The following is a 24,132-nucleotide window of genomic DNA, read 5'->3' on the forward strand; positions in this document are numbered from 1 at the left end:
GGGAAGGTTGGGAATGATGAAGGCTAAGGGTCCTGGAGGGAACGCGCGGGGGACTTATGCGAGGTGGGGAGGGTGCTGGGAAGCTCGCTACTGGAGGCCACACGTCACGATAGTATGGCCAGAGCGGGAGCTCTCGGGGGCTCAGGTAGTGGCACTGGCCAAGAAATACTTAGTGCAAAAGTTTGCAAAACACAGACTGCAGGCCCGCGGAGAGCGAGTTATTGCTTTGGCAAAAGAGAGGCGAAAAGCCTTGGAAAGCAGCACTGGAGGATTCTGAGGTGGGAGGATCCAAAGGGGGGAGGCTAGCGTGTTTAGGATTTTGTCTTGGGAGAGAAGACTTTGGAGAGACTGTGCGCCGGGGCGGGTGGAGGAGAGGTGCCTGGGACTGGATGTGCGGAGATAGTTGTTGCAGACCCGGGCTAGACTTTATTAACTGTTTGTAGCAAGTCACTGGAGAAGATCTTTAGGCACAGTGTTAACGAGACTAGAGAGCGCAGCTGGGAACTTAGTTCTGCTTTGGCGTTTCTCCTCTCACGCGAGAGCGTCCCTGATGCTTTAGAGTTGCTCTTGACCTGGCCCAGCCCCTGCCTCTGTCTAATGTTCCCCACCCCCTTTAGACTTAGGACCATCCTCTGGCGGACCTGCCTCTGGCAACGTCACGAGAAGGATGCTGGCTGGAAAAGAGAGAGGGGTCGGGGTCGGGTAAGGTCGGGATCCAGGTCTTGAAAAAGCTTTCGCATCAGTGATATGTCAGTAATATATATCAGTGATATTGTCAGAAAAACGTATGAAGTTATCCAGTAACCGCGATAAATGTATTCATTTGGTTTGAGTCTCAGCTCCTCCTTAAAAAAAAATCATTTGAGCTCCATTAAAGCTTCTACGGGGAAGAGCAAAGTCTGTTAGACTTGACTCGATGTGTAATTGGATGGTTTAATCCGTACTTGTTTATGTAGTACGTAGTCAAGGGCTGAGCTGCTGCTGGCTTTCATGACTTCCTTTTGGGCAATGATGGAATACAGGCCGCCTTGCAGTGCTGCGTGACAGTTCCTGGGAGATCGGAGGATCACAGATTCAGAATTGGAAGGGACATTAGAAGTTATCTAATACAACCCTCTCATTTTATAGAAGAGGAAAACTGAAGCCCAGAGAGGTTAAATTCAAAGTAAATGCTTTGGGCAACCATACACTTCTGTTTCAGTAATTGTTTGGGAAGGATAAAGTTTGTTCTAACTACTGGTCCTGCGAAAATTAATGGGATGCGCCACCAGAAAGCTCTTTTCCTTGGGTGATAAAACATTCATATTCCTATGCTGTGTTGAACTGTCTCATGCAGCTTCTTTTTGGATATAAAAAAGCATAGGACTGAGGAATAAGTGTAAGACGTTACCGTAAAACAACTCAGAATAGTAAAAGCATAGAAGAGTTTTTAAATTTTTTATAAAAATTAGATCTTTAAAGCCGTAGACAGGTCTAGTCAAAAATTTTGTAAATTTGTAAATGTCCATGGTCCAAGTGGTGTAAGGATGCTGGCTAAAGATATTTTTATGAAAAGTATAGGAATTAATGGCTATAGTCATATATTGTAAAGTTAATGGAGAGAGGAAGAAAGTACTGAGAAATAATATACTTGGGAGTCATATCCCATAACATAAATCTTACTTAAGCATTCCAAGTTGGGGTGTGGTAGGGGTGAGGAAAGAAGTTTCAGCTCTTCTAACAGAGATTTATTTCGTAATTTATGGGGGCCTGGAACTATCATTTCTGAAGTCATTGTTTAGTGAATTGAGTTTTAAATTAGTACTTTGGTCAGACACTAAGTTTATATAGAAATATTTTTTTTTAAATTTGGAAATCATGTTTAATTATCCATAAAGTTCCCCCTCCCACCTCCACTAACATTGGATGGATATTCTTGGACATTTACCTTTGTATTGCAGAAGGAGAGAAATAGGTCCAGTTCATTGTCTTGGGGGAAAAATTCTTCAGTTCAAGCCTATATAAGGGTCTTTTAGTACTTATGGCACTAGCAATCTCCCTTCTAGCAGTGATAGGTAGCAGAGGATGCTATTAATGCACTATTTATCTTTTTAGGGGCTTTCTCTGGCATGTGACAGAAGAGTGAGTACCAGTGACCATCCCATACCCCATTTACTAGCATAATTCATAGGCATTATTTGTGAAACTGAAAAGAGGAAATTATGATGATAAATTACTCTCTATCCAAAGCCACTGAAGCATAATTTTGTTCTTGGAAAATCATCTGAAGTCTGAGACAGAGAGGTTAAGATCGCTTTAAACACTCATCCTATTGACTAAAGTAAAAAGAAAAGCTTCTTCAATGGTTCCAACCAAGCCTTTAGAACTGCTCCTGGGACCAAAGTAGACTTCTAGGCATCATGCTAGCAAATATTTAACAGCTGGCTCTCTGGGGTGGAGGTGGGGGATGTACTCACAACAAACTTCTAAATTTAATCTGCATTTTTAACATTTTCTCAATCACTTTCTTAAGTCTAGAAAAACAACAAAACAATAAATCAAGTCCTGATTTGTAGTACTTGCTGATTTTCTATGTGTAAATGCTCACATTGAAAATTTAACTATCTGCTCTTGAAAATAGCACCCCCATACTTCTAGGGGACTATGAGGGGTAGTGAGGAGGGAGGTTTGTGAATTTTTCTCAAAATCAGGGAAAGGGAGAATACAAGAAGTAAATAATTTGGTTGACTGACATAAAATGTAAAATATTTTAGTAAATATAGGAATAGTCATAGTTCTCTCTACTCTTCCAAAGCTTACACACACACACACACACACACACCATTGACTTTGGAAAAAAGGGACAGAAGTGGTGAGTAATAGACCATACCATGTTAACTTTACCAAGTAGAAAGTAATCTTTCTATAATTTGAATTCATCCTGTAAAGGAGGACTTAATTCAGTTTCAAACAAATTATTTCACATCTATTATATCCAAAAGAGATCATCCATTCTCTGAGGAGAATGGGAAAGTAATGATGACATAGGCCCTGATCACTTTAAGGCATTACTATGTAACGACTCAGAATAGTAAGATCATAGAGGAGTTATGAAATTCTTTATAAGAACTAGATCTTTAATGCCTCAGAAAGACCTAGTTAAAAGCTGTGTAAGTCACAATATATCCAAAAGTTAATGTAAAGAAATGAAAAGGATACACAGGCTGAAATCTTAATTGGAAGCTGTGAGGTTTTGCAAAGACAAAATCTGAAATACTGGAGAATTCTTTTCTAAAATTGATGTTGGAGAGGAAAAAATTAACATAGAGCTTGTGAACTATGTTATAATTAGGCTTTTTTTTTTTTTTTTACTATTTATGATCTACTATTTTGTTATGTTGCCAGAAATGAGATTTGACCTGTTCAAATCTGTATTACTGAACATGTTATAATGAGAGGAGTGTTGGTTTATTGAATTGTGATACACAGAATACAATATTAATATATTACAAAAGTGCTTTGCATATTTAAGTTCTGACAACTCTAGGCACTATGCTAAACTCTGTGCATACAAAGACTACAATTAAAATGTTTCTGTCCTTAAGGGGGTTACAGTTTGTTCTCCCACACATTTAAGTGTATACAAAATAACAGGGTGTTCCAAAAGTTTTAGTACATTTACAACATTATAGTAATAATGACAGGGTAAGCAGGGAAACATGAACCAAAAAATAGGAATCAAAGAAAATCAGGTTAACCTCAAACCATCATAGAATCATATCTCTCTCTTTGTCTTTCTGTCTCTCTCTCTGTCTCTCTCTCTCTCTCTCTGTCTCTCTCTCTCTCTCTCTGTCTCTGTCTCTCTCTCTCTCTCTCACACACACACACACACACACACACACACACGCGCGCACACACGCACACATGCACAGAGTATAGCATAAATGGATAGATATCCAGTCTTGGTGCCAGAAAGAACTGGCAAATCCTACCTCTAACATATTGACTATGTGATCCTCAGAGAATTATTTAACTTCTTAGTGCTCTAGGCAAATATGTAAGCTCCCTCATTAGGAAGTTCCCTAAACCATTGAAATTACACACAGACCTAGAGAAGCTAGAGAAATTTTGTCTTCAGGTTGTTTTGAATCGGTGCATCAATAGATTGTGATAGCCTAAATCTTCCAAAATAGGGTGGATTTGTTATTTTCGTATGAACATGTTAGTTTTAGAGTGGGGTGTGCTTGGGACCTTTTGTTTTACTAAGGAAGGATGGAGAGGGATCACAAATGTGCAGCTATATAAATGCCTACTTTTTGCCTGATTCCTGTTTTAATATAATTAGAGAAGAGTTAGCAAGAAAGATCTGAATTTCTGTCCTTTACCAACATGGTTGGAACTGCATTGATTACCCTCATGTGTGTGCTGTTGCATGTAATGATGCTATCTATGATTCTGTACCCCTCTTGCGGTGGGTGTAGTGGAGAAAGTGCTGGACCTTGAGTCAAGAAGTCTCATTTTCATCAGTTCAAAATCTCGTCTCAAATACTTATTAGCTGCATGACCTAGGTAAGTCACTTAAGCCCCGTTTGCCTCTACTTGCCTCAGTGTCTTCACCTGTAAAATGAACTGGAGAAGGAAATGGCAAACCACTCCACTATATTTGCCAAGAAAACTTCAAATGGGGTCACAGAATCAGACACAGCTCAACAACAACCCCCCTATTCTGTCCAGATAGAGTCTCTGTGTGCAAGAAAACCAGTCTAGGTCCTGGTCCCATGATAAGCAATTCCCTAGGAATCAGCCTTGGTTGGTAAGGTCAGTTGTTAAAGGATTTTGTTAATGGCCCTAAAAGCAATGATTTGGTCCTAAAAAGATTCAATTTTGTCTTTGCATGGGGAAGACCACACTCTGGATGCTGGCCAGTCATTTGTTCTAAAAGGGGCTTGGTTAAGAGAGTTTGGCTAAGTTGATAAACTTATCATTTCTGGAAAAACAGCCTTTAAATGAATCATTAACCATGAACCAAGAACATTATTTTCCTACATGAAAGACAACATATAGAACTTTCTGGAAGTAGACTAAGTGAAATTAACTTGGGTAGGGCACTGATTCACTAGACATTAATACACTTGACCACAATTAGTCTTTACTCCAATTGAGTAGTTTAATTCAGTCAACTTCTATGAGGTTTATAATGCTTCTACACTGATAAAAAGCAATCAGACATCTGTTAAACACAGACAGATTTAGGATTTCAAGACCCCAGAAATAACCTAATCCAACCTCTTAATTTTACAGATGACTAAATTGAGGCCCACTCTAACATTCTAGACAATAAATACTATTAACAATTGATATTTGAGTCTTATTTAGCACCTTATTATGTTATTTGTTATCTAGTCCTGTCCTGACTCTTGAACCCATTTGGAATTTTCTTAGCAAAGATACTGGAGTGTTTTGCCATTTCCTTTTCTAGCTCATTTTACAGATGAGGAAACTGAGGCAAACAGGGTTAAGTGACCTGCCCAGGGTCACACAGCTAGTAGTGTCTGAGGTCAAATTTGAACTCAGCTCTTCCTGTCTCCAGCTGCCCTAGCACTCTTTTATAGATGAAACCTTTGAGTCTCAGAAAGGTTGTGATTTGCCCGTGATCACATTGCAGACTGAACTTGAATCCCAGTCTCCTGACCCTAAGCCCAGCATCCCTTCTACATCAGGGGTTCTTTTCCTGGGGTCTGTGGATTTGTATGTTTTTTTCTTTTAAATTTTTTTGTTTTTATTTTCAGTTCCAAATTATCTCCCTCCTTCCATTCCTTCCCCTGCTCCTTGAGAAGGCAAGAAATATGATACTCATTTTATATATAAAGTCCTGCAAAATACTTCCACATTAGTCATGTTGTAAGAAGAAAAGAAAAATAAAGAAAAAAATATGCTTTCATCTGAACTCAGAGTCCACCAATTCTTCTTCTGGAGGTGGATGACATTTTTCATCATGAGTCCTTTGGAACTGTGTGAACTTATATTTTGGTGGGAAATATTTATAACTATTTTACTATAATTGTTTTCCTTCATAATACTACATATTTTATTTTATGCACTTTAAAACATTACCTTGAGAAGGGATCCAGAGGCTTCACCAGACTGCCAGATGGGTCCATGATCCCAAACAGTTAAGAACCCATGTTCTAGAGGAAGCCTTTTTTTTCTACTCTCACCTGTTCATGGTCTCTGTCCTCAAGTTCTCTTTCTATATGCTTATCTATTTGTACTACTGCTGCCCTTCCCTCCCAGAATGCAGTTTATTAATTGATACAGTAAGTTTTTTTATTGGTAATTTATGTTTTTTCTGAATAGATTTAAGGTTTATTTTATCAGACAGGGACAGAACTTCACTTTTAAAAAGAGAGGGCCAAAATAAGTCTTTGCTCTCTTGTATCTGAAACATTGCAAATGGTCAGAGAAGAGACATTTGGGATTGATGCAGCAGGATTTGGCTACTCAGCTGAGGTGTGGAAGCCAGCTCCATATCAGAGTTTCTTGTAACAAAATCCAACAAGATTAAGTCCACTTAGGTTGGCTAGGTGGCGCAGTGAATAGAGCGTTGGCCCCAGAGTCAGGAGGACCAGAGTTCAGTTCTGGCCTCAGACACAACACCCACACAAAAATACTAGCCATGTAACCTTGGGCAAGTTACTGAACCCCAATTGTCCTCCAAAAAGCAAAAAAAAAAAAGATTAAGTCCACTTGATTACAGTTATCTGGGTGGATAAATTCAATCATCTGTGCAGGTGTGTTGTCTACACAATGTAAGATATCTGATTTTTTTTTTTGCAAACCCAAAGACCACTATTATTTGTCTCAATATTACTTTCTTATTGAGAATGTTAGTAACTTCAAAAAGAGATGATCCCAGTTGCTGCCAAGATGTGGAAATAAGACTAATAAATCATCCAGGTAACTTCATTTCATTTCTTCAGAGGTTTCAGTTTCATGGTATTCATGCTGGGTGCCAGTCCTTAATGAACAAGTCTATCTCAAAACAGAACCTCTTCTTGGTAGGCATAGCTGAATCCTGTGGAAAAGTTTGTTTCCATGAGGGTCTTAATTTTTTTCAATTAAATTTGAGGTCTATTGAATAGACTCTTATAGTTTCCCAGAGCACATTAGGGAAGAGTTTTAAGCAGCAATAATCTCTTTCTACACACTCAAATAAGAAGGGTAAGACTATGTTTAACCTTATTCAAAGTATTGAAGGGAGGGTATTAATTATTTTTGTCTTCCAGTAGCTTTTATACATTTTAAAATTTGATTGTAATTCAAATCTTACTGGACTCTTATTTTTGAACTAACAAACTTTTAATTGGTGCTCCAGGCAAAATTCTTGTGTTCACGTATTTGAAGAGAAGTAGAAACTATACCCTTATGGTCTGCATTTAAAAACTTTTTTTTACTCGTTGACATTTTTATAGTATTTGAGATAACACAAAGCTTTTAGTAGTAACACTAGGTTTAGAAATGTCCCATTGCTCTCCCTGGTTCCCCCCCCCCTTTTTTTTATACTTGAGTCTCTGCTTCTGTAATGCAAAAGCATGTGGTTACCACAGAAATCTTTGACTCATTATAGCTTGAAATAGTCTCCTAAATAGGGAGGGCAGGCAGGTCTCTCTGGGCCAGGCCAAACAGGAACTTGCCTATTCCTTCAGGTATCTTAATGATCTCTTTCCAGGGATTCTGTAGAAGCAATTCTTACCTAAATACAGGTGGACTAGGGGGCCTCTGAGGCATCTTCCTGCTCTAATATTCAGGGATATGAATTATCTTGTTTGAACCCTGAAAAATCCTGGATTCAAATCCCAGCTCAGGGGTGGCACAAGGTGGCACATTGAATAGAGCACCAGCCCTGGAGTCACAAGGACCTGAGTTCAAATTCGACCTCAGATACTTAACACTTACTAGCCTTGTGACCTTGGGAAAGTCACTAAACCCCAACTGCCCTGCCTTTCCCCCTCCAAAAAAGCAAAAAAAAAAATCCCAGCTCAGACAATTAGTACCTTGGACAAGTTGCTTAATTGTTCTGTGCCTCAGTTTCTTCTGGAAGGTGAGGAAACCGTCTAGGTGATCACTTAGGGCCTTCCTCACTCTAACATGGTATTCTCATGAATTCTGTGAAATAGGCATAATAGTCATCCTTATCCTCATGTTGTTTTTTAGATTTGGAAATTAATTGTAGAGCAGAAAAAATTGTGACTTGCCCAAAGTGACAGAGCTGGGATTCCAACCCATGCCCTCTCATCCCAAATCTTGCAGTCTTTCCTTTTTTTTTTTTTTTTGCTTTTTGGAGGGCAATTGGGGTTAAGTGACTTGCCCAAGGTCACAAGGCTAGTAAGTGTTAAGTGTCTAAGGCTGGCTTTGAACTCAGGTCCTCCTGACTCCAGGGCCGATGCTCTATTCACTGCGACACCTAGCTGCCCCTGGAGTCTTTCCTTAACAACACTTGACTCTTTTGTTAATGGTCACATTGCTCTTAGGCAGAATCTGAGTCCAATCCTCCTGACTCTGAGGCCAACCCATGATCTGCCACACCAAACTGCCTCTCTACCCAAGGGCCCTCATTTAAGGAAATAAGTTTTTTATTGGGAAAGTTTTCTATTTCTTGTTTCCTGCCTAATGCAAAAATGAATTCGCCAGAATCAAGATGTTCTGTAAGTCCATGCTTTGGGGTTTGATAATGATCTCTCTCCGGAAATTTCTTACATGTTCACGGATGAGATGACTCATTTGCCTTTGTTATTTCTGGCTTTGTATCGTACTAATTTTTCATCATTGTGTTGCAATCATAAGACAGACAACATTGTCACCCTGATAGAATATAAGCACTTTAAGAGGGAAAAAGCCATTTCCCTTTTGTCTGTGTCTCCAGTGCTTAGGGACACTGTTTCTTGACTGACTGCTTGACAAGCTCAAAGATTTGTATATGTGTTAGCCCCCTATATTAGTCCCTAAGCTTTTTTTTTTTTTTTTCCTTTTGGAGGGCAATTGGGGTTAAGTAACTTGCCCAAGGTTACATAGCTAGTTTTTTTGTGTGGGTGTTAAGTGTCTGAGGCCAGAACTGAACTCGGGTTCTCCTGACTCCTGGGCCGGTGCTTTACTCACTGTGCCACCTAACCGCCCCCAAGCCCGTAAGCTTTTAAAGAGAAAAGCCAGTGTTATTTTTTCATCTTTATTTTTATCTCCATTGTCTAGCAGACACAGTACTTTACATATAGGTGTCATTTAATAAATATCTGAGTTGAATTGAATCTGAAATTTGCTGGCCTTTAATGAATGCTAAAGGACTCATGAATAACTTTAGTACTTTTATTATGGGTGGGGGGAGCAAGTGTCAAACCCAGAACTTTATCTTAGACAGCAAGCAAGTTATCATGCTCCCAGGTTTTATATTTGCATTTGCAGCCTGGAGCTCAGAAATATTCCATTAATTAAGTTCAAAGTCAGGTAAGTTGGTTCCTGTGGAAAGCTGTGGATTGCCAAAAAGATTGCTCTGAAAAGGCATTACAATCTAGTATTTCTTAGCATTCAGTCTAGTATACTACTCTAGTGACTGATTTCTGAAAATTAACTTTAAATGGCAGATTTTCCTTTTACTTTAAAGTAAACATACGTTGGTTTTCACATTTCAATTTGTTTTCTGGAAGGAAAAAAGTTAACTAGAAGGATTGATAGAAGACCCTTGTTTCAGTTACAAACAGCTACTAAACGTTTTCTCCTCTCCCATTTATTTATTAGGATTTCTCTCTTTTCCCTATACATCAGGCACAACCTCCAGGTAAGCACCTAACCAAGTAAAAGACATTCCTATTTAATCTTTCAGTCAATTCTTATAACCTTTCTAGAACAGTTTCAATTTTTTTTGTTGTCATTTAAAGGTAATATTTTCCTGTGACTCCCTATTTTTGAGATTAAAAGGTTTACTTTAGTTTTCAAAAGAGAAATTGTCATTATATGACCACTTTAAGTAAATGTTAAACCGTATGTAATGCCTTATTTATCTGGAAACAGGGCTGTAAGTTCACTAAGGCACTTGTGGTCATTGCTCCATTTGGGGAAGCTTAAGCATAAGCAGAAACTTGCACCCATCTTATTTATGAGGTGGCAAAGGCAAGATTAAGCGGTAGCAACATGGTATAGGAGAAAGATCAGTAGACAAACTGGGACTCGGCATTACTGGAGTCCAAATCCTGTCTCTGTCACCTATTAGCTGGGTGACTCTGGGAACATTACTTCTCCGTTTTAATTTCTTCATCTGTAAAATGAAATAATGCTACTTACTATCACCTGTCTCATAGGGCTCTTTGTAAGGAGAGCATGTTGCAAGTCTTAAAAGTGCTAAAGAAATGTGATTTACTATTAAGTTGCACCCTGAGGATTTTCTATTGCTACCCTGGAATTTTTTAATAAGAATTTTATATTCTCAAAGGGCTACTACCTGAGGCTGCTTGAGGCCTTCTCCAGTAGTATAAGTGGAAGGGAGATGAAGGAGGAAGATAGATTGTCCCCTGGCATTCCTGCAATCCCTGTTTAATTGATGGTATAACAAGCAATTAAAACTGTTGTCAGTTGGTCTAATGATGATTGACATTTCAGTTAGGAGTGACATTAGAAAGAGGGAGTAGTATTCTCTTCCCTTACTGTTTCTGTGGGTTCCAGAACTATTTGGGGGATTCCATTAGTATAAATGTCTGTATCAAACCACAGCTTAGAGTCATTCACCTAGGATCTTAATAGGTGGTATTGTAGAGAGGGTGCTAATTTGGGAATCAAGAAGACCTACTGTAAGTTAAAATCCTGCCCAATACACACTTAGCAAGCTATGTGACCTGGGCAAATCACTTAACCTTTCTCAACCTCAGATATTTTGGGGTTGTTGATATAATATATGTGAAGTTCTTTGCAAGCCTTAAGGCACTATACAAATGCTTGCTATCCTTGTTTTTCAGCTGTGTCTGACTCACTGCCCATGTGGTTTTCTTGGCAAAGACACTGGAGAGGTTTGCCATTTCCTTGGAGTAAGGCAAGCGAAGGTTAAGTGACTTGCCCAGAGTCACATAGCAATTGTCTGATGCTGGATCTGAACCAGATTCTCCCAACTCCAGGTCCTGGGCTCTATCCACTGAGCTGCCTAGTTGCCTCAGTAGCTATTTGCAATACAACCTAGAACACAGAAGGAAGTAAAGTAAACCTCTCCTTGGTGCAAATAAATGTCATGAAAGCTTCAGTTACAATCTATCTACTTTAATTGTTCTCATCATCATCACCACCATCACCACTACTTTAGATTGGGTCTCATTATCACATTTATACTAGAAGTGCTTAATTGGCATAGAAACTTTAACCTGTCCCATTTTCCTGGCAGTTGACCCCTCTTTATATAGTCTGGCGGCTCCCCAGTGTGGGGGAACTACTAGTGCCACATTGGTGCTAGACTCAATATAGATAACTGATTGGTTTAGCCTACTGCAGCTCAGAACTCCAGAACTCAGGCAATCCACCAGCCTCAGCCTCTCCAACAGAAGACATGCTACCACCTCTAGTCTACTTTTATTTTTTGATAGACACTGGTAATCTTAGTTATATAGATTTCTAGAACAGGAAATTAGAAGGCTAAGCTTCCGGAAGCAGACATTTTGAAAGCAGGAAGAAGTAACAGCTGACTACAGAGGAGGCTGAAAAACTATAAAAACCCAACAGAAGAAGAAAAAAACCATTAGCATTCTGGGATCAATTAGGGTAGGAAAACAACCCCACCCACCTTAAGGGTCTCTAAGAGCACCACTGTATTATAGTTGGGTATGGTAATTGATGGTCATAATTATGATCTTGAATTATCAAGAAAAGGTTAAATATGTTAATGTTTCAAATCACTATGCTTAAGGATGCAGGTTAGTGTCCAAACTATTTTTACAGAGATTTATCTTAAAATGATTAAAATTTTCAAAAGTATTGGTACTTAAATGAGGTGATCTTCAACTGTCTGGAAAATTAACTTAGGTCAAGTAGCTTATTCTCTAATGGTGCTGGATAAATGTGTTATTATTATACATTATAAAGGACAGTGAGAGTTTCTAATATGCTATCTAGCTACTCAGGCATATGATGTTGAGAATGGAACACATTCCTTTTTGCAGAATTCTCTTTGTGAAATTTCTCAAGTTTTAACATGCAGCACACCCAAGAGGGGAAAAGAACATGTTGAATAGGACCTTAACATAATTTGTCATTTACAATTAATTTTTCATCCAAAGTTTCTAAATATTTACTTTCTGGGTTTATCATTTAGAACGGGCACATCTTTGCCTATCTGGTTTTGACCCGGAGAAAAAAAAAAGGACTTACAGAAATAGGAGACCTTAGCTTTCAGGGGCCCAGGGGGAAAGTCCCCTCAAAGGGGCCCTTAGATCAAATATCAGGATTTGTCTTGTTGGCTGGTCCAAGTAACAATTCTTTAGAAACTGAAAACACTTAAGATAAGGAGGAATGTTCATGTAAGATATTCTTTTTCTAAGTTTTTTAATCACTATTCAAAGGGAGGCCAGGTATATACAAAGTGGGCCTAGAGTCAAGAGACCTATGTTCCATTCCCTCCTTGAACACTTAACTAGTTGAATGATACTGGCTCAGTGACTCACCCCCTCAGAGACTCAGTTTCCTTGTCTGTAAAATAAGAGTAAAAATATTTGTACAACTTTCTCCATAGAATTATAGCAAGAAAATGTTGTAAACATGAAAGTGTTCTGAAAATGATTTGCTTCTTCAAAATTTAATGTTGCACACCTCTTCCCTTTTAAAAAAAATTTGCTTTACGTTGACACATCCCTTTAACATTGTGGCTGAGGAAATTTGGGATACACCAGAAAGAATAAACAATGGTTTTATGAAAAGACCTGATGTAGATGATTCTTGATTTTGTTCTTTATAATGTTTATCAAACCCCTCAAATTACATTGGTAACAAAACAGACAAAATGTGTCTATTGTTAGCTAACACAAAGACATAGTCATCCTGTATAGACCATGGAACCATAGTGTAAAATTAATGTCCAGGCTTGAGTTATCAAGGGAAGGGCAGAGCTATACCTTCCGCTATCTCAGACACTATAACCTATCTTAACCATTTATATTTGAGATTGTAGCTTGTTCCCCTGTTTGGCCTTTTACAGGGCAAGTCATTTGGGATCAGAATGTGATATTGAAAAGCTTTATTATAGGACAGATGGAAAGAAGGAAGAGACTGGATGATATAAATATTTTTCCTAGTGATATAAGAAAAAACTATTAATGCTTGACAATTCTATATTAATTCTTCATTAAGGCAAATCACATTCCTGAGCTCTGAACAAGCCATTCCTTTTAGTATGGATTGCCAGAAATTTTGCTCTGCTTGAAATAGAACAAAGAGCTGGTGGTACTTATTTGGGTGTGAATAATAGGCAACATTTTCATGTTACTCTGTGTGTGTGTGTGTGTGTGTGTGTGTGTGTGTGTGTGTGTGTGTGTAGAGAGAGAGAGAGACAGACAGACAGACAGACAGAGACCTTAGGGCAAGTCATAATTTCTGAGTCTCCTTGCAGCTAAAAATCTATGCTCCATTAGAATATAAACTCCTGGATGGTGGGAATTATTTCATTTTTATTTTTGTAGACCCAGTGTACAGTACCTGGTTCATAGTAGGTACTTAATTAGATATTTGTTGATTGATTGATCCTATGATTCTACTTAATTTAAACTAAGAGAAGAATCCAGGCATGAAACCTGTATCTTATGACCAGACTAAAAATGGAAATGAAAAGATTAATGAACTAGAGAGCTAGAACACATTTAAGTCAAATCATGGACAGAAAAAAAGAGGTAACCATATGAAGCAAAAGAAGAGAGAGTCTTGGGTAAAGAGGACTAAGGAGTACTTGGAAAAGAAGGTATAGGGAACAAAGAACTTTTACTTTAACAGAATGAGCCTTTTATGGAAGATTTTTACTGATTCCATGAAGTTGAAAGTGTTCTCTGACATTAAGAAGTTACATTTTTCTAAGCTTTAACTTCAGTCCCTTTTGAAATGTTGCAGAATGGCCTGTCCCCAACCATCTCCATTTTCCTGCTAAGGTGCCTGACATTCCCACAGTTATAATTATGTATTCCTTTGGGTTAAATCATAGTTATTCCTTAAGTTCAAAATCTGTTTTAAAATGGAAGATATTTCCCGGAAGACATAAAATGTTAACTTTTTAATGCCAGTTGATACATTCTCAGGGGTCAATTAACCAGACTTTCTAGCTGAATCTTTCAAAATTGGCCTATAGGGAATAGGTCAGAAAGGCAGGATCTAATCAGGTACCGAATTGGGAATGGGGGTGGGGATGGTAAGAAAGTAGATGGTTCGGCAAAGGACAACTAGTGAAGGAGGGGGTCCATAAGGAGAATAAGTGCCAAACCAGGAGAGATGCAGAGAAACCAATATTGAGGCTAAGGATATGATAACGTTTTGACTATGAGTCTGAAACACAGATTCTAAAGGACTTCTATGCTTAAGTTCCTATTTCCCTTAGGGCTGCCTTGTTGAGAGAGACCTCCATTTTCCATAGTTCGCCTGTGCTCCTAGAGAATACCAGTATTGTGTTGAATGGGTGGAAGAATGAAATACAATACCTACAATTGCTAGAGAAACCACCGTTTGGGAGTTGGCTTTAATTGATATTTTATCAATCTGATGACTGAACTTTGGTTTGAGGGGAGGAAATGCTATGCACTTCCTGGGGACCTATTTCTTCATAAAGCAAAGATACATAAAAGGAGACCTAATCATTTTAATAGTTCATAATTAAGATAATTCACTGAATGGTTTGTAAAGATATATTTAGCTTGGAGAGAAGAATGCTACACATTGAAATAAAGACTTATCTAGGGTTTTCCCACGGTCTCTGAAGAACAATGAATGTTTATAGATGTCAGTTGTATGCAAAATACTATACCAAGCAGGCTTTTGTAATAGGTCATGTGAGAGTGTCAGTAGAAATGGAATTATATGTGGAGATGTACCAAATAGGAATTTTAAACTAATTGGGTGCACAGGGAAAGTCAAAAAAGAACTAAGGTTTCCAGCATAGATGACTGTTGGTGTCATTGGCAGAACTTAAAAAGGCAGATAGAGATTGGAGAGAGAAGAATTAGGAGAGAGACAGAGAGAAGTAAAGGGGACTGAGGACAAAACCTTAGTGAATGCTTATATTAAGGGAGTGGGTGAAGGAAGAGGAGTCATCTAAGGGAATAGAGAAAGAGCAGAGAGAAATGTTTGATGAAAACTAGGAGAATGTAGTAGTGTAACAGAAGCCAAGGGAGAAAAGAATATTGGGAAGTGTGGAGGTGGTGGGGAGTATATTCAACAGTGTCAAACCTAGCAGGGAGGCCAATAAAGGATAAGAGCTGAGAAAAAGCCATTGACTTTTGCAATTAGGGGGTCACTGCTAACCTTCATTTTGAAGAAAGCAGTTTCAGTTGAAATGATGAACTATAAGTAGTGAAACAGCTCACCTGAAAGAAAGCCATGATCAAGATAACTTGAACCAATTTATCCAATGATAGGAAACTTGCAAGTCTTGGTTGTATGGTAGCCTTCCATGCTCAGGCATTGTTCAGGTTACCTCTAAGAAGGTTATCTTGGTAATTGTTTCAGAAACGTGTGGTGCCTTTTCTTTTTTCTTCTCTATGGCATTTGCTATTCCCCTCCCTGTCTCCAAAAAACTCTAGGAAATTCTAGTCACTTAAAATTTCCATAGATGGTATTTCACATCCCCAAATTTCTAAGATTTGAGAAAAAATCTTGTACAAAGTTCTATGGGCTATGGGTGGCCTGGAATGGGAAAGAGGGGAAGAAAAATCAGGCTCTACAAAGCTCCACATAGATGTGCTCTACATGGCATTGAATACTCATTGGAGATAGCCATTCTGGGGAATTAAATAATTCAATTTATTAAATATTTAACAGAGCAGGAGCATATTATTGAATCATGAATTAGATGACCTTTACAGTGCCTTACAGCTCTATGATTCCAAGCTACCATACTATTTATTTGTCCCCTTTACTTCTTTTTATTTTATTTTTTTTGCTTTTTGGAGGGAGGAGGGCAGGGCAATTGGGGTTAAGTGACTTGCCCAAGGTCACATGGCTAGTAAGTGTTAAATGCTTGAGGTCCTCCTGACTCCAGGGCTGGTGCTGTGTTCACTTTGCCACTCTGCCTCCCCCCCTTTACTTCTAATCAGAGGAAATGAATTTCCTATTTCACAGTAGCTATCTTGGAACGAAAAGTTATGAAACTGGCATCCTCCATTTAAATACTTTTTTCTTTTTTTAATGGAGAAAAAGGAGAAGACTGTTATTGTCTTTTTAAGCTTGGGATTTGAGGTTTTTTGTTTTGTTTTGTTTTTAGCCCAGACCTATGATTTCATCATAGTGGGAAATTTCTTGATGTGGAAACTCCTGATCAGCAACTATGACTTAAGAGTTTTAAAGAGTTTCCTAAGTAGCACAAAAAGCTTAAGTGACTTGCCCACAATTATGCATCCAGTATCTGGTGGGATGAATCTAGTTTCTACATGTTTAACTCCTCCAAATAAAACTCTTGATGGTGTTAGTTAAATTCTGACTCTAAAGAAAAATGTCAGAAAGGATCTCCTTACCCACCCCCACCTCCATTTTTATTTTTTGTTTTTGTCTGGGTCTGTGATTTCATTGGTAGGTCATTTTGGTAGAGAAACTCCCTTTTTTAGCTGCCAAACAGAGAGTTCTAACCACAATAGAACAGAAAGACCATTTGGAGATGGGTTAGAGTAGTAGTAGGTAGTGCTCAAAGCCTTAGAAGTCCCTGACAACTTTCAGAAAAATTAATGCATTGACGAATTCACAGGGCTTTTACTAATAAAGTATATCCTAAACCAGCATTTTTCAAAGTATGGTGTGCGGACTTTTGGGAATTCCTGAGGCCCTTTCAGGAGGTCAGCAAAGTAAAAACTACTTCCATAATAATACTAAGACATTATTTGCCTATTAAAATATGCCTCCTTTTCCCAAAAACATATCTGAGGCCAGATTTTCCTCATATACTTAAATAAAAACAACATATTGCAACAAATTGCAGAGTCCAATAGAACAATCCAGCTGTCTTCTATTAATCCACACATTAAAGAGATTTGCAAAAAATATGTAAAACAATGCCACACTTATCACTATATCTTTTGTTTTGATATGTTATTTTTCATGAAATATGTTATGCTAATATAATAGGTTTACTATTTTAAATGTTTTAAATATTTAAAAATTATCAATTTTAGTTCCTACTATATAAATATCAATAGATATAAACCACATAAGGAAATACTTTTTGGGGTTCTCAATTCTTTAAAGCATAAAATGATCCTGAGACCAAAAAGTTTGAGAAGTGATGAAAGTGTGAGCAATTTTTATTTAAATGAATACAGCCTCTTTCTACTTCTCTAGGGACCTATGTGCTTTGTGTAAATACCTAAATCCTCTAATTTGACCACATATCAGTTAATCGAGCAGGCAAGCATTTTTAAAGTGCCCATGACATGCCAGGCATTGTGGTATTTATTTACACAGTTGCTCAGGGTTAAGAAGAAAAGGAAAATGATAAGGAAATTCAGCAGTTGTTGGCATCTTTCTCTGTCACAGTGTAAGAAGGGGAGTTAAGTAAGCAAAGTAAGCTTTTATTTTTGCTACAATAGTCACCTATGATGTATGTATTACTTTATGATCCAAGTATTTATGTGTATATAGTGTTCACATTTTCTACACATGTAAAATTGGCAAATGTTTTGCTTTTTTTATTTGAAATAAAATTTTAAAAAATATTTTTCCTTAAATTCATGTAACTTTCCCTCATAGAGAATGACCTCCATTTCTTCCATTCATTGCCAGTATCCTAGGGATCTGTTATGTGGGCAGCTAGGGATGGGGACCAGACCTGTGATTTCCAGGAGCTCCTGGATTACAGAAGCTCCTGTTATCAATCCAAGATAGCATCTTCTCTGCAAACTCTGTAGTCTTAGAGAGCTGCCTAGAACATTGAGGGCTTCAGTGGTTTGCCCAGTGTCTGTATCTAATATAAATCAAAGACAAGATTTCAGCTCTGGTTCTCCTGGCTTGGAGGCCCACTCTTTATCTACTAAAACTAATACTGCCTCAAAATTCTCTTCTGAGAAACCCAACTTTTCAGAGATAATTTTGGAATAGCACCTGTTGAATTATGTATGACTACTTGAGATCACCATAGATAAATCATTAACTTTCTACTAATTATTTTGAAACCATTGTTCCCCTCTCCTTTTTTTCTTTCCTCAGCAATTATTGTCTACCGATTGCCCTGGACATGGAAATGCAGCAAGCTCCTGATGAAATACATCCATGCTGGGTTGAATGCCGTTGCTCTGATCCTTGCAATTATTGGTTTGGTAGCTGTTTTTGACTTCCACAATGCCAAGAACATTCCGAACATGTACAGTCTGCACAGCTGGATTGGACTGGTTGCCATCATATTTTATGCTGTACAGGTCAGAATCTTAAAAATGTTGATAAACTAAAAAGACCAAATGGACAATTCAGATAATATAATAACTCTTATGATACTTTTCAGAATTTCTTGGCAGCCATCATTCTTTTTTACTTGTTTTTATTAATGTTTCTTTTCATTATGCATTTCTATACCTGGGAAGGTATAGGACTTAGTGATTATGAACTAACATTTGAGATTTAGAATTTGCCTCTGTGTGTGTGCGTGTGCATGCATGAGCATGTGCATGCTTCTGGTGCATGCAGCCTCCTTATTAAATCTAGTTTTGGTTAAATGATAAAGACTCATGGAGTAGAGGTTGAGGTTGTTCTCTCCAGTGATGTGGTTCACAATCCATCCCATTCATGCTTCCTTCTCCAAGGTCACTTTTCCCCATATCTTCTCATAAGATTGTCATGAGATCCATGAAAGTTCTAGTGGCCTTTCTAGCTCTCTCCTGATACTACAAAGATTAAATGGTACTAGACTAATATTCTGGGAGATCTTAGTATATATATCTTTTTATCCCAATGTGAGGTCCAGGATCATGCTTTTTTTCCTCATTCATTCATTTCATAAATATGTACTAAGCACCTACTACGTATACACTGTGCTAGGTAGTGGGGATACAAAAACATAAATCCCAAACTGTTTCTGACCTCAAGAAGCAAGGAGAAATAACAGGTACAACAGTGGTTCCTAAACTTTCTTGATTCACACAGCCCTTAGTGATTCAGCAATTTTTTTTAAGGCACCCTTAGGCCAAAAAAGAATAGCTCACAGTTTCGTTTTGTGGCATCCCAGCACACTGTGGCACAGTTTGGAAACCATAGGTGTACACACATAAGTAAATGCAAAATATGCATAAATTGATATAGTTGGGGAAGGTCCTAAAAAACTAGAAGATCAGGAAAAGCTTCTTGTAAAAGTGGCATTTTGAACTTAGCCTTGAAGTATTCAGAGATTCCAAGAGGTGTGTTAGGACATACTTTGTCTAAGAATAAACAATGCTTGTTGGAAAGCCAGGAAGGTTTTCATTCTCTTCATTTTACATTTATTCTCTCCTGAATAAATGGGTATAATCTTCAAAGGACTACAGAGAATCAGACAAACGAAAGCCCTTTTATGCTGCTTCCACTTGAATTTCTTGCCTTGCTCCCCCTTTCAGAACTAGGACTGGTCCCCACTCTTCTGGGTTACAATCTTTCTGACCTGCCCACTACACATTTACTGCTTCATGTGTTCCCTCTTCCCAAACAAGAGCTAACATGGGTTCCATGTTTAGATAATGAGGCTCTAATTCTATGTGGGGTGTGTCAGCTAATATGTATGAGGTTAGTTAAGCAAGTGTGTTAATTAAAAGTTGGTGACCATCCCTTGACCCTGGCCAGTTTGAGTCAGTTTAGCCCAGGCATCTCCCAAGGGGAAACTTACAGATTTCTTCCAACTATATGATTAGATAGGGTCACTCTGTCCTTCCTTCCCTCCTCCTGATTTACACCTTCCTGCACATCCTGTGTAACATCTGTTTTTGCAACATCTGTTGTTCCTATAGAATCTGTGACCAAACTGTTAGCATTTCTCACAGGTGGAAGAGAAGAGGGAAAATATTTGGGCATGAAGGACAGTCTGTCCAAAGACAGGAAGTCAAGAGATGAAATGTCCTCTATCAGGGACATCAAGGATACCATTTTGAATGTAGAGTAGTAAAAGGAAGCAATGCATATTGAGCCTGGCAGAGTGAGCTCCATCCAGATTCTGAAGGGCATTCAGTGCTGAGCAGAGGAATTTGTACTTTATCCTAGGGGCAATAGGGGGCCACTAATTATTCTTAGTGGGGAGATAGTAAGGTGGTCATTCCTGACCTGAGTTTTAGAAGTTTTGTGGAGGGTGGATTAGAAATGAGGGAAATTTGTGGCAAGGAAATTATTGGAAAAAATCCAAGTGAGAAGTAATAAGGGCTTGAAATAAAGTGGTCTCCAGGAGGGTGGACAAATGGAAACGAGGGAAGATAGTGGTGTCAAACTCAGTTAGAAGTGGGGGGCACTAAACTATACATAAGGATCCCTGTTGGCCATATATTGACTTAGAAAAACACATATCAGCATTATCTATGTTGTATTGTATTTCTATTTATTTTGTTAAATATTTTCCATTGCATTTTAATCTGGTTCAGACTGCACTAAGGAGCATTGTAGCCTGAGTGTTATGGGTGGCAGGCTATGTGTTTCATACCACTGTTGTAAATTATATTCTTCATACCTTCCCCAGCACCAAGAATTTGTGAATAGTAGGTATTTATAAAATGTTCTTTGTCTTTCATTCTAGAAGAGGATTATGACTTCAGGAAGGTGATGCCATGATTTGCAAGTGAATTGGATTTAAGTAAGGGAGGGCTGTGCAAAGTCACCAGCCTCACTCTCTCTTCCAGAGTCACCTGAGTCCAAGATATGGGTCAGGATGACTGAAGATGGCTCTGATGTAGTGGGAGACCTTTTAAGTTAACTTTAAGTTAAGACCTTTCCCAGGTTTCATTTTGATTTGAGTCAAGGTCCATTCAGTGATTAAGGCTAGATAAGAAATGCCGCCAAGAATGTGTTCTTTTACCTAGTTTAAAAAAAATCCATCTGGGAGGGGAAGACCCTCAGAGTTTCTGACCAAAACAGAAACAATTGCTATTTACATTCACTCTGAGCCTTTGGGGTCCAAACTATGACTAAGCTGGGCTTGGGCTCTATTGTTGACCAGTCACCAAGAACCTGAGTGATTTGGGTTTAAGGTGTGTTCCTTAGGAAAGAAATCTGGCTGGTAAACCCCAAGATATCTTTTGATCAAAATTTACATTCCTTTAGGCAAAGCACCAGTTAGTAAAATGAGAGAGTGAATGAATGAAATCCCTTGCTATTTATTATAATATAGGAGTGACTCATTAGGGCAATGTAAAGTTCCCACCCTGCCTTCTCATTGCCAAATCCTGAGTTTCATATTTATGACTGAAAGGATGAATATATCACAACAGCTGGCATTTATATAGTGCTTTGAAGTTTGCAAAGAGTTTTATATATGCTATGTCATTTGATCCTCACAACAACCCTGAGAACTAGGTACTATTATTATACCTATTTCACAGATGAGAAGTGTGAGGCTGAGAAAAGTCAAATGATTTGCCTAGGTCTACACAGCTAGCAAGTGTCTGAGGCAGGATTTGAATTCAGGTCCTTCTGACTCCAAGTCCAGATTTCTATCCACTGGATCACATAGCTTCCTAGATGACATAGTCTTTGGCAGAATTTAGAAGACTCAATAGCAAAATCCAGAACTCTATCTTCCTTTTGCTTTACCTCCTGACTGTATTTCCTTCATTTTTTAAAACAACTACTAGGCTCAGAGAACCCTACTTAGAATTATAGTAAAACTTCAGTTAATAGAATGTCTAGGGAACTGAGAATTCTAGTTAACAAAAGATTAAAGAGAAAGTCCTGCTTGTTTCATCCCTTGTCATTGAAAACAAAATTTATAAAATATATCAGTCTATTGTGTTATCATAGTAATTCTATTAATTAATAATTAATTTTAATACTAATTAATAATTAATTAATTAATAGTTACTAAATGTAATTAAACCTTTATTATTTAAGCAAAGGCCTTGCTTTGTTCAAAAGGGCATAATTATGAATGTTAGTTTTCATTGTACAGTATTATGGCTATAGAAAGTATAGGAGTCCGGAGGATACCAGTACATCATCCATCATCACCATCACTCACATTTCTACACAGGGCTTTGTTGTTTATGAACACTCACATTTGTTGCTTACAAAGCACAATAAAAATGTGAGCTATTATCTGCCAACAACCCTGTGAAGAAAGTCTTTTCCAATGAGTCCTGTTTTCTCATGGTGTGGTCAAAGAATTTAAGCTTCAACTTTAAAATCTGACCTTCCAATGAATAGTCTGAATGAATTTCTTTAAGTATTGACTGATTTGATCTCCTTGCTGTACAAGGGACTCTCAAAAGTCTTCTCCAGCACCACAGTTTGAGAGCGTTGATTCTGTGGTCCTCAGCTTTTCTTGTGGTCCAATTCTCACAGTCATACACTGTACTAGGAAGACCATAGCTTTGATTATATGGACCTTTGTTGACAAGGTAATGTCTCTCTTTTTATTATGCTGTCCAGATTTGCCATAGCTTCCCTTCCAAGGAGCAAGTGTCTTCTAATTTCATGGCCACAGTCACCATCTTCAGTGATCTTTGAGCTCAAAAATCTAAAATCGGATGACGTTTCTTTTTACTGATTAACAAAATGACAGAGCAAAATCTCAAGCAACAGAGGTGTTGATTGGTTGGAAGAGAAGGGCAGATCAATGTCATCTCAGCTGCTCCCTATTACATCATTGGGAGATGATATCAGTTGTCAGTTGATGAGAATAGTCTTCAGGCAATGGATTAGAATTGATACAACAGTTTCAAATTGATTTAGATTGATGAAATTGAGCTTTAGATTAATTCAGTTTCTCTGGAAAGTGGGTGATGAGTAAGGTTACAAGGGTTGGGGTATTAGTCACAATGTAAGGGTGGAGTTACAAATCAAAAGAATAGAATCAATAGAATCATGATCCAAATGAACTGAGATTACCTGAGCAAATTTGCAATAGTGAAGAATTTAGGCACAAACAGTGAAAAGGAATATTAAATCTATACTAGCTTAAGTCTTAAGAAAATAGCATAAAAAATCAATTTTCAATTTCATAATATGATGAAGAAATTAACCAGATTACACAGACTACACAAGGCAAATATCATCCCAACCTTCAAAAAAGATTATAAGGTGGTAGATTTGGAGCTAGGAGGGGCCAATAAATTCATTTATATATAAGAAAATCGTGGCCCAGATTAACTTAAGTGACATGCCCAGAGTTCCATGTCTAGTAAATATCTGAAACAAGATGTGAACTCCAGTCTTCCTATTTCCAAGTCCAGCACTTTAACTCTTTGACCATGTGACCTCACAGAATAAACACTGAAAACTTTATAAAGGTCTATGAAATATTATAGAATAAGAAGGATGATTAGTGAATATCTTAACAAGAAAAGGGTGACTACAAAAAGGCAATGAGGTTTCATCAAGAAAAGGTCAGGCCCACTAGCCACATTTTTTGAATTGTCATGGTCATCAAAGTGGTAGATTAAGGAAATAATGCTGATAAAGTTCACCTAGATTTTAGCAAATCATTTGACAACATCTTTCCTGCTGTTCTTGAAGACAAGATGAAGATAGATAAATGGATTCAGAGCTAGTTGAATGACAATACCCAAAAGTTAATATTAGTGATTCAATGCCTGTCTTGGAAAAAGATATACAGTGCCCCAGAGATCTGCTCATAGTCATTTGCTATTCAACCTCATCCAAAGACTTGAATAAAGGCATAAATGGCATACTTACCAAATGTACAGATGACATAAAGTCAGAAAAGACTAATACAGGAGAACTACCAACCCCAAACACCTAACTGCTCTACAAGCTAGACTGAATTTC

The 24,132-nt window shown here is 37.9% G+C and overlaps 1 protein-coding gene across 1 annotated transcript in view; it reads left to right on the forward strand.

Annotated features, from left to right (window-relative positions):
* Positions 1-24,132, forward strand: part of CYBRD1 (cytochrome b reductase 1) — a 44,065-nt gene that overhangs the window by 453 nt on the left and 19,480 nt on the right. The window contains exon 2 of the mRNA XM_069079897.1: positions 18,391-18,599. Coding sequence (XP_068935998.1) covers positions 18,391-18,599 — 209 coding nt within the window. The remainder of the gene's footprint in view (positions 1-18,390; positions 18,600-24,132) is intronic.

The sequence above is a fragment of the Petaurus breviceps genome, unplaced genomic scaffold (genome assembly GCF_028583685.1).
Source record: "Petaurus breviceps papuanus isolate PSGF00001 unplaced genomic scaffold, PetGlider_PUasm1.0 91133, whole genome shotgun sequence".
NCBI lineage: Eukaryota > Metazoa > Chordata > Mammalia > Diprotodontia > Petauridae > Petaurus > Petaurus breviceps.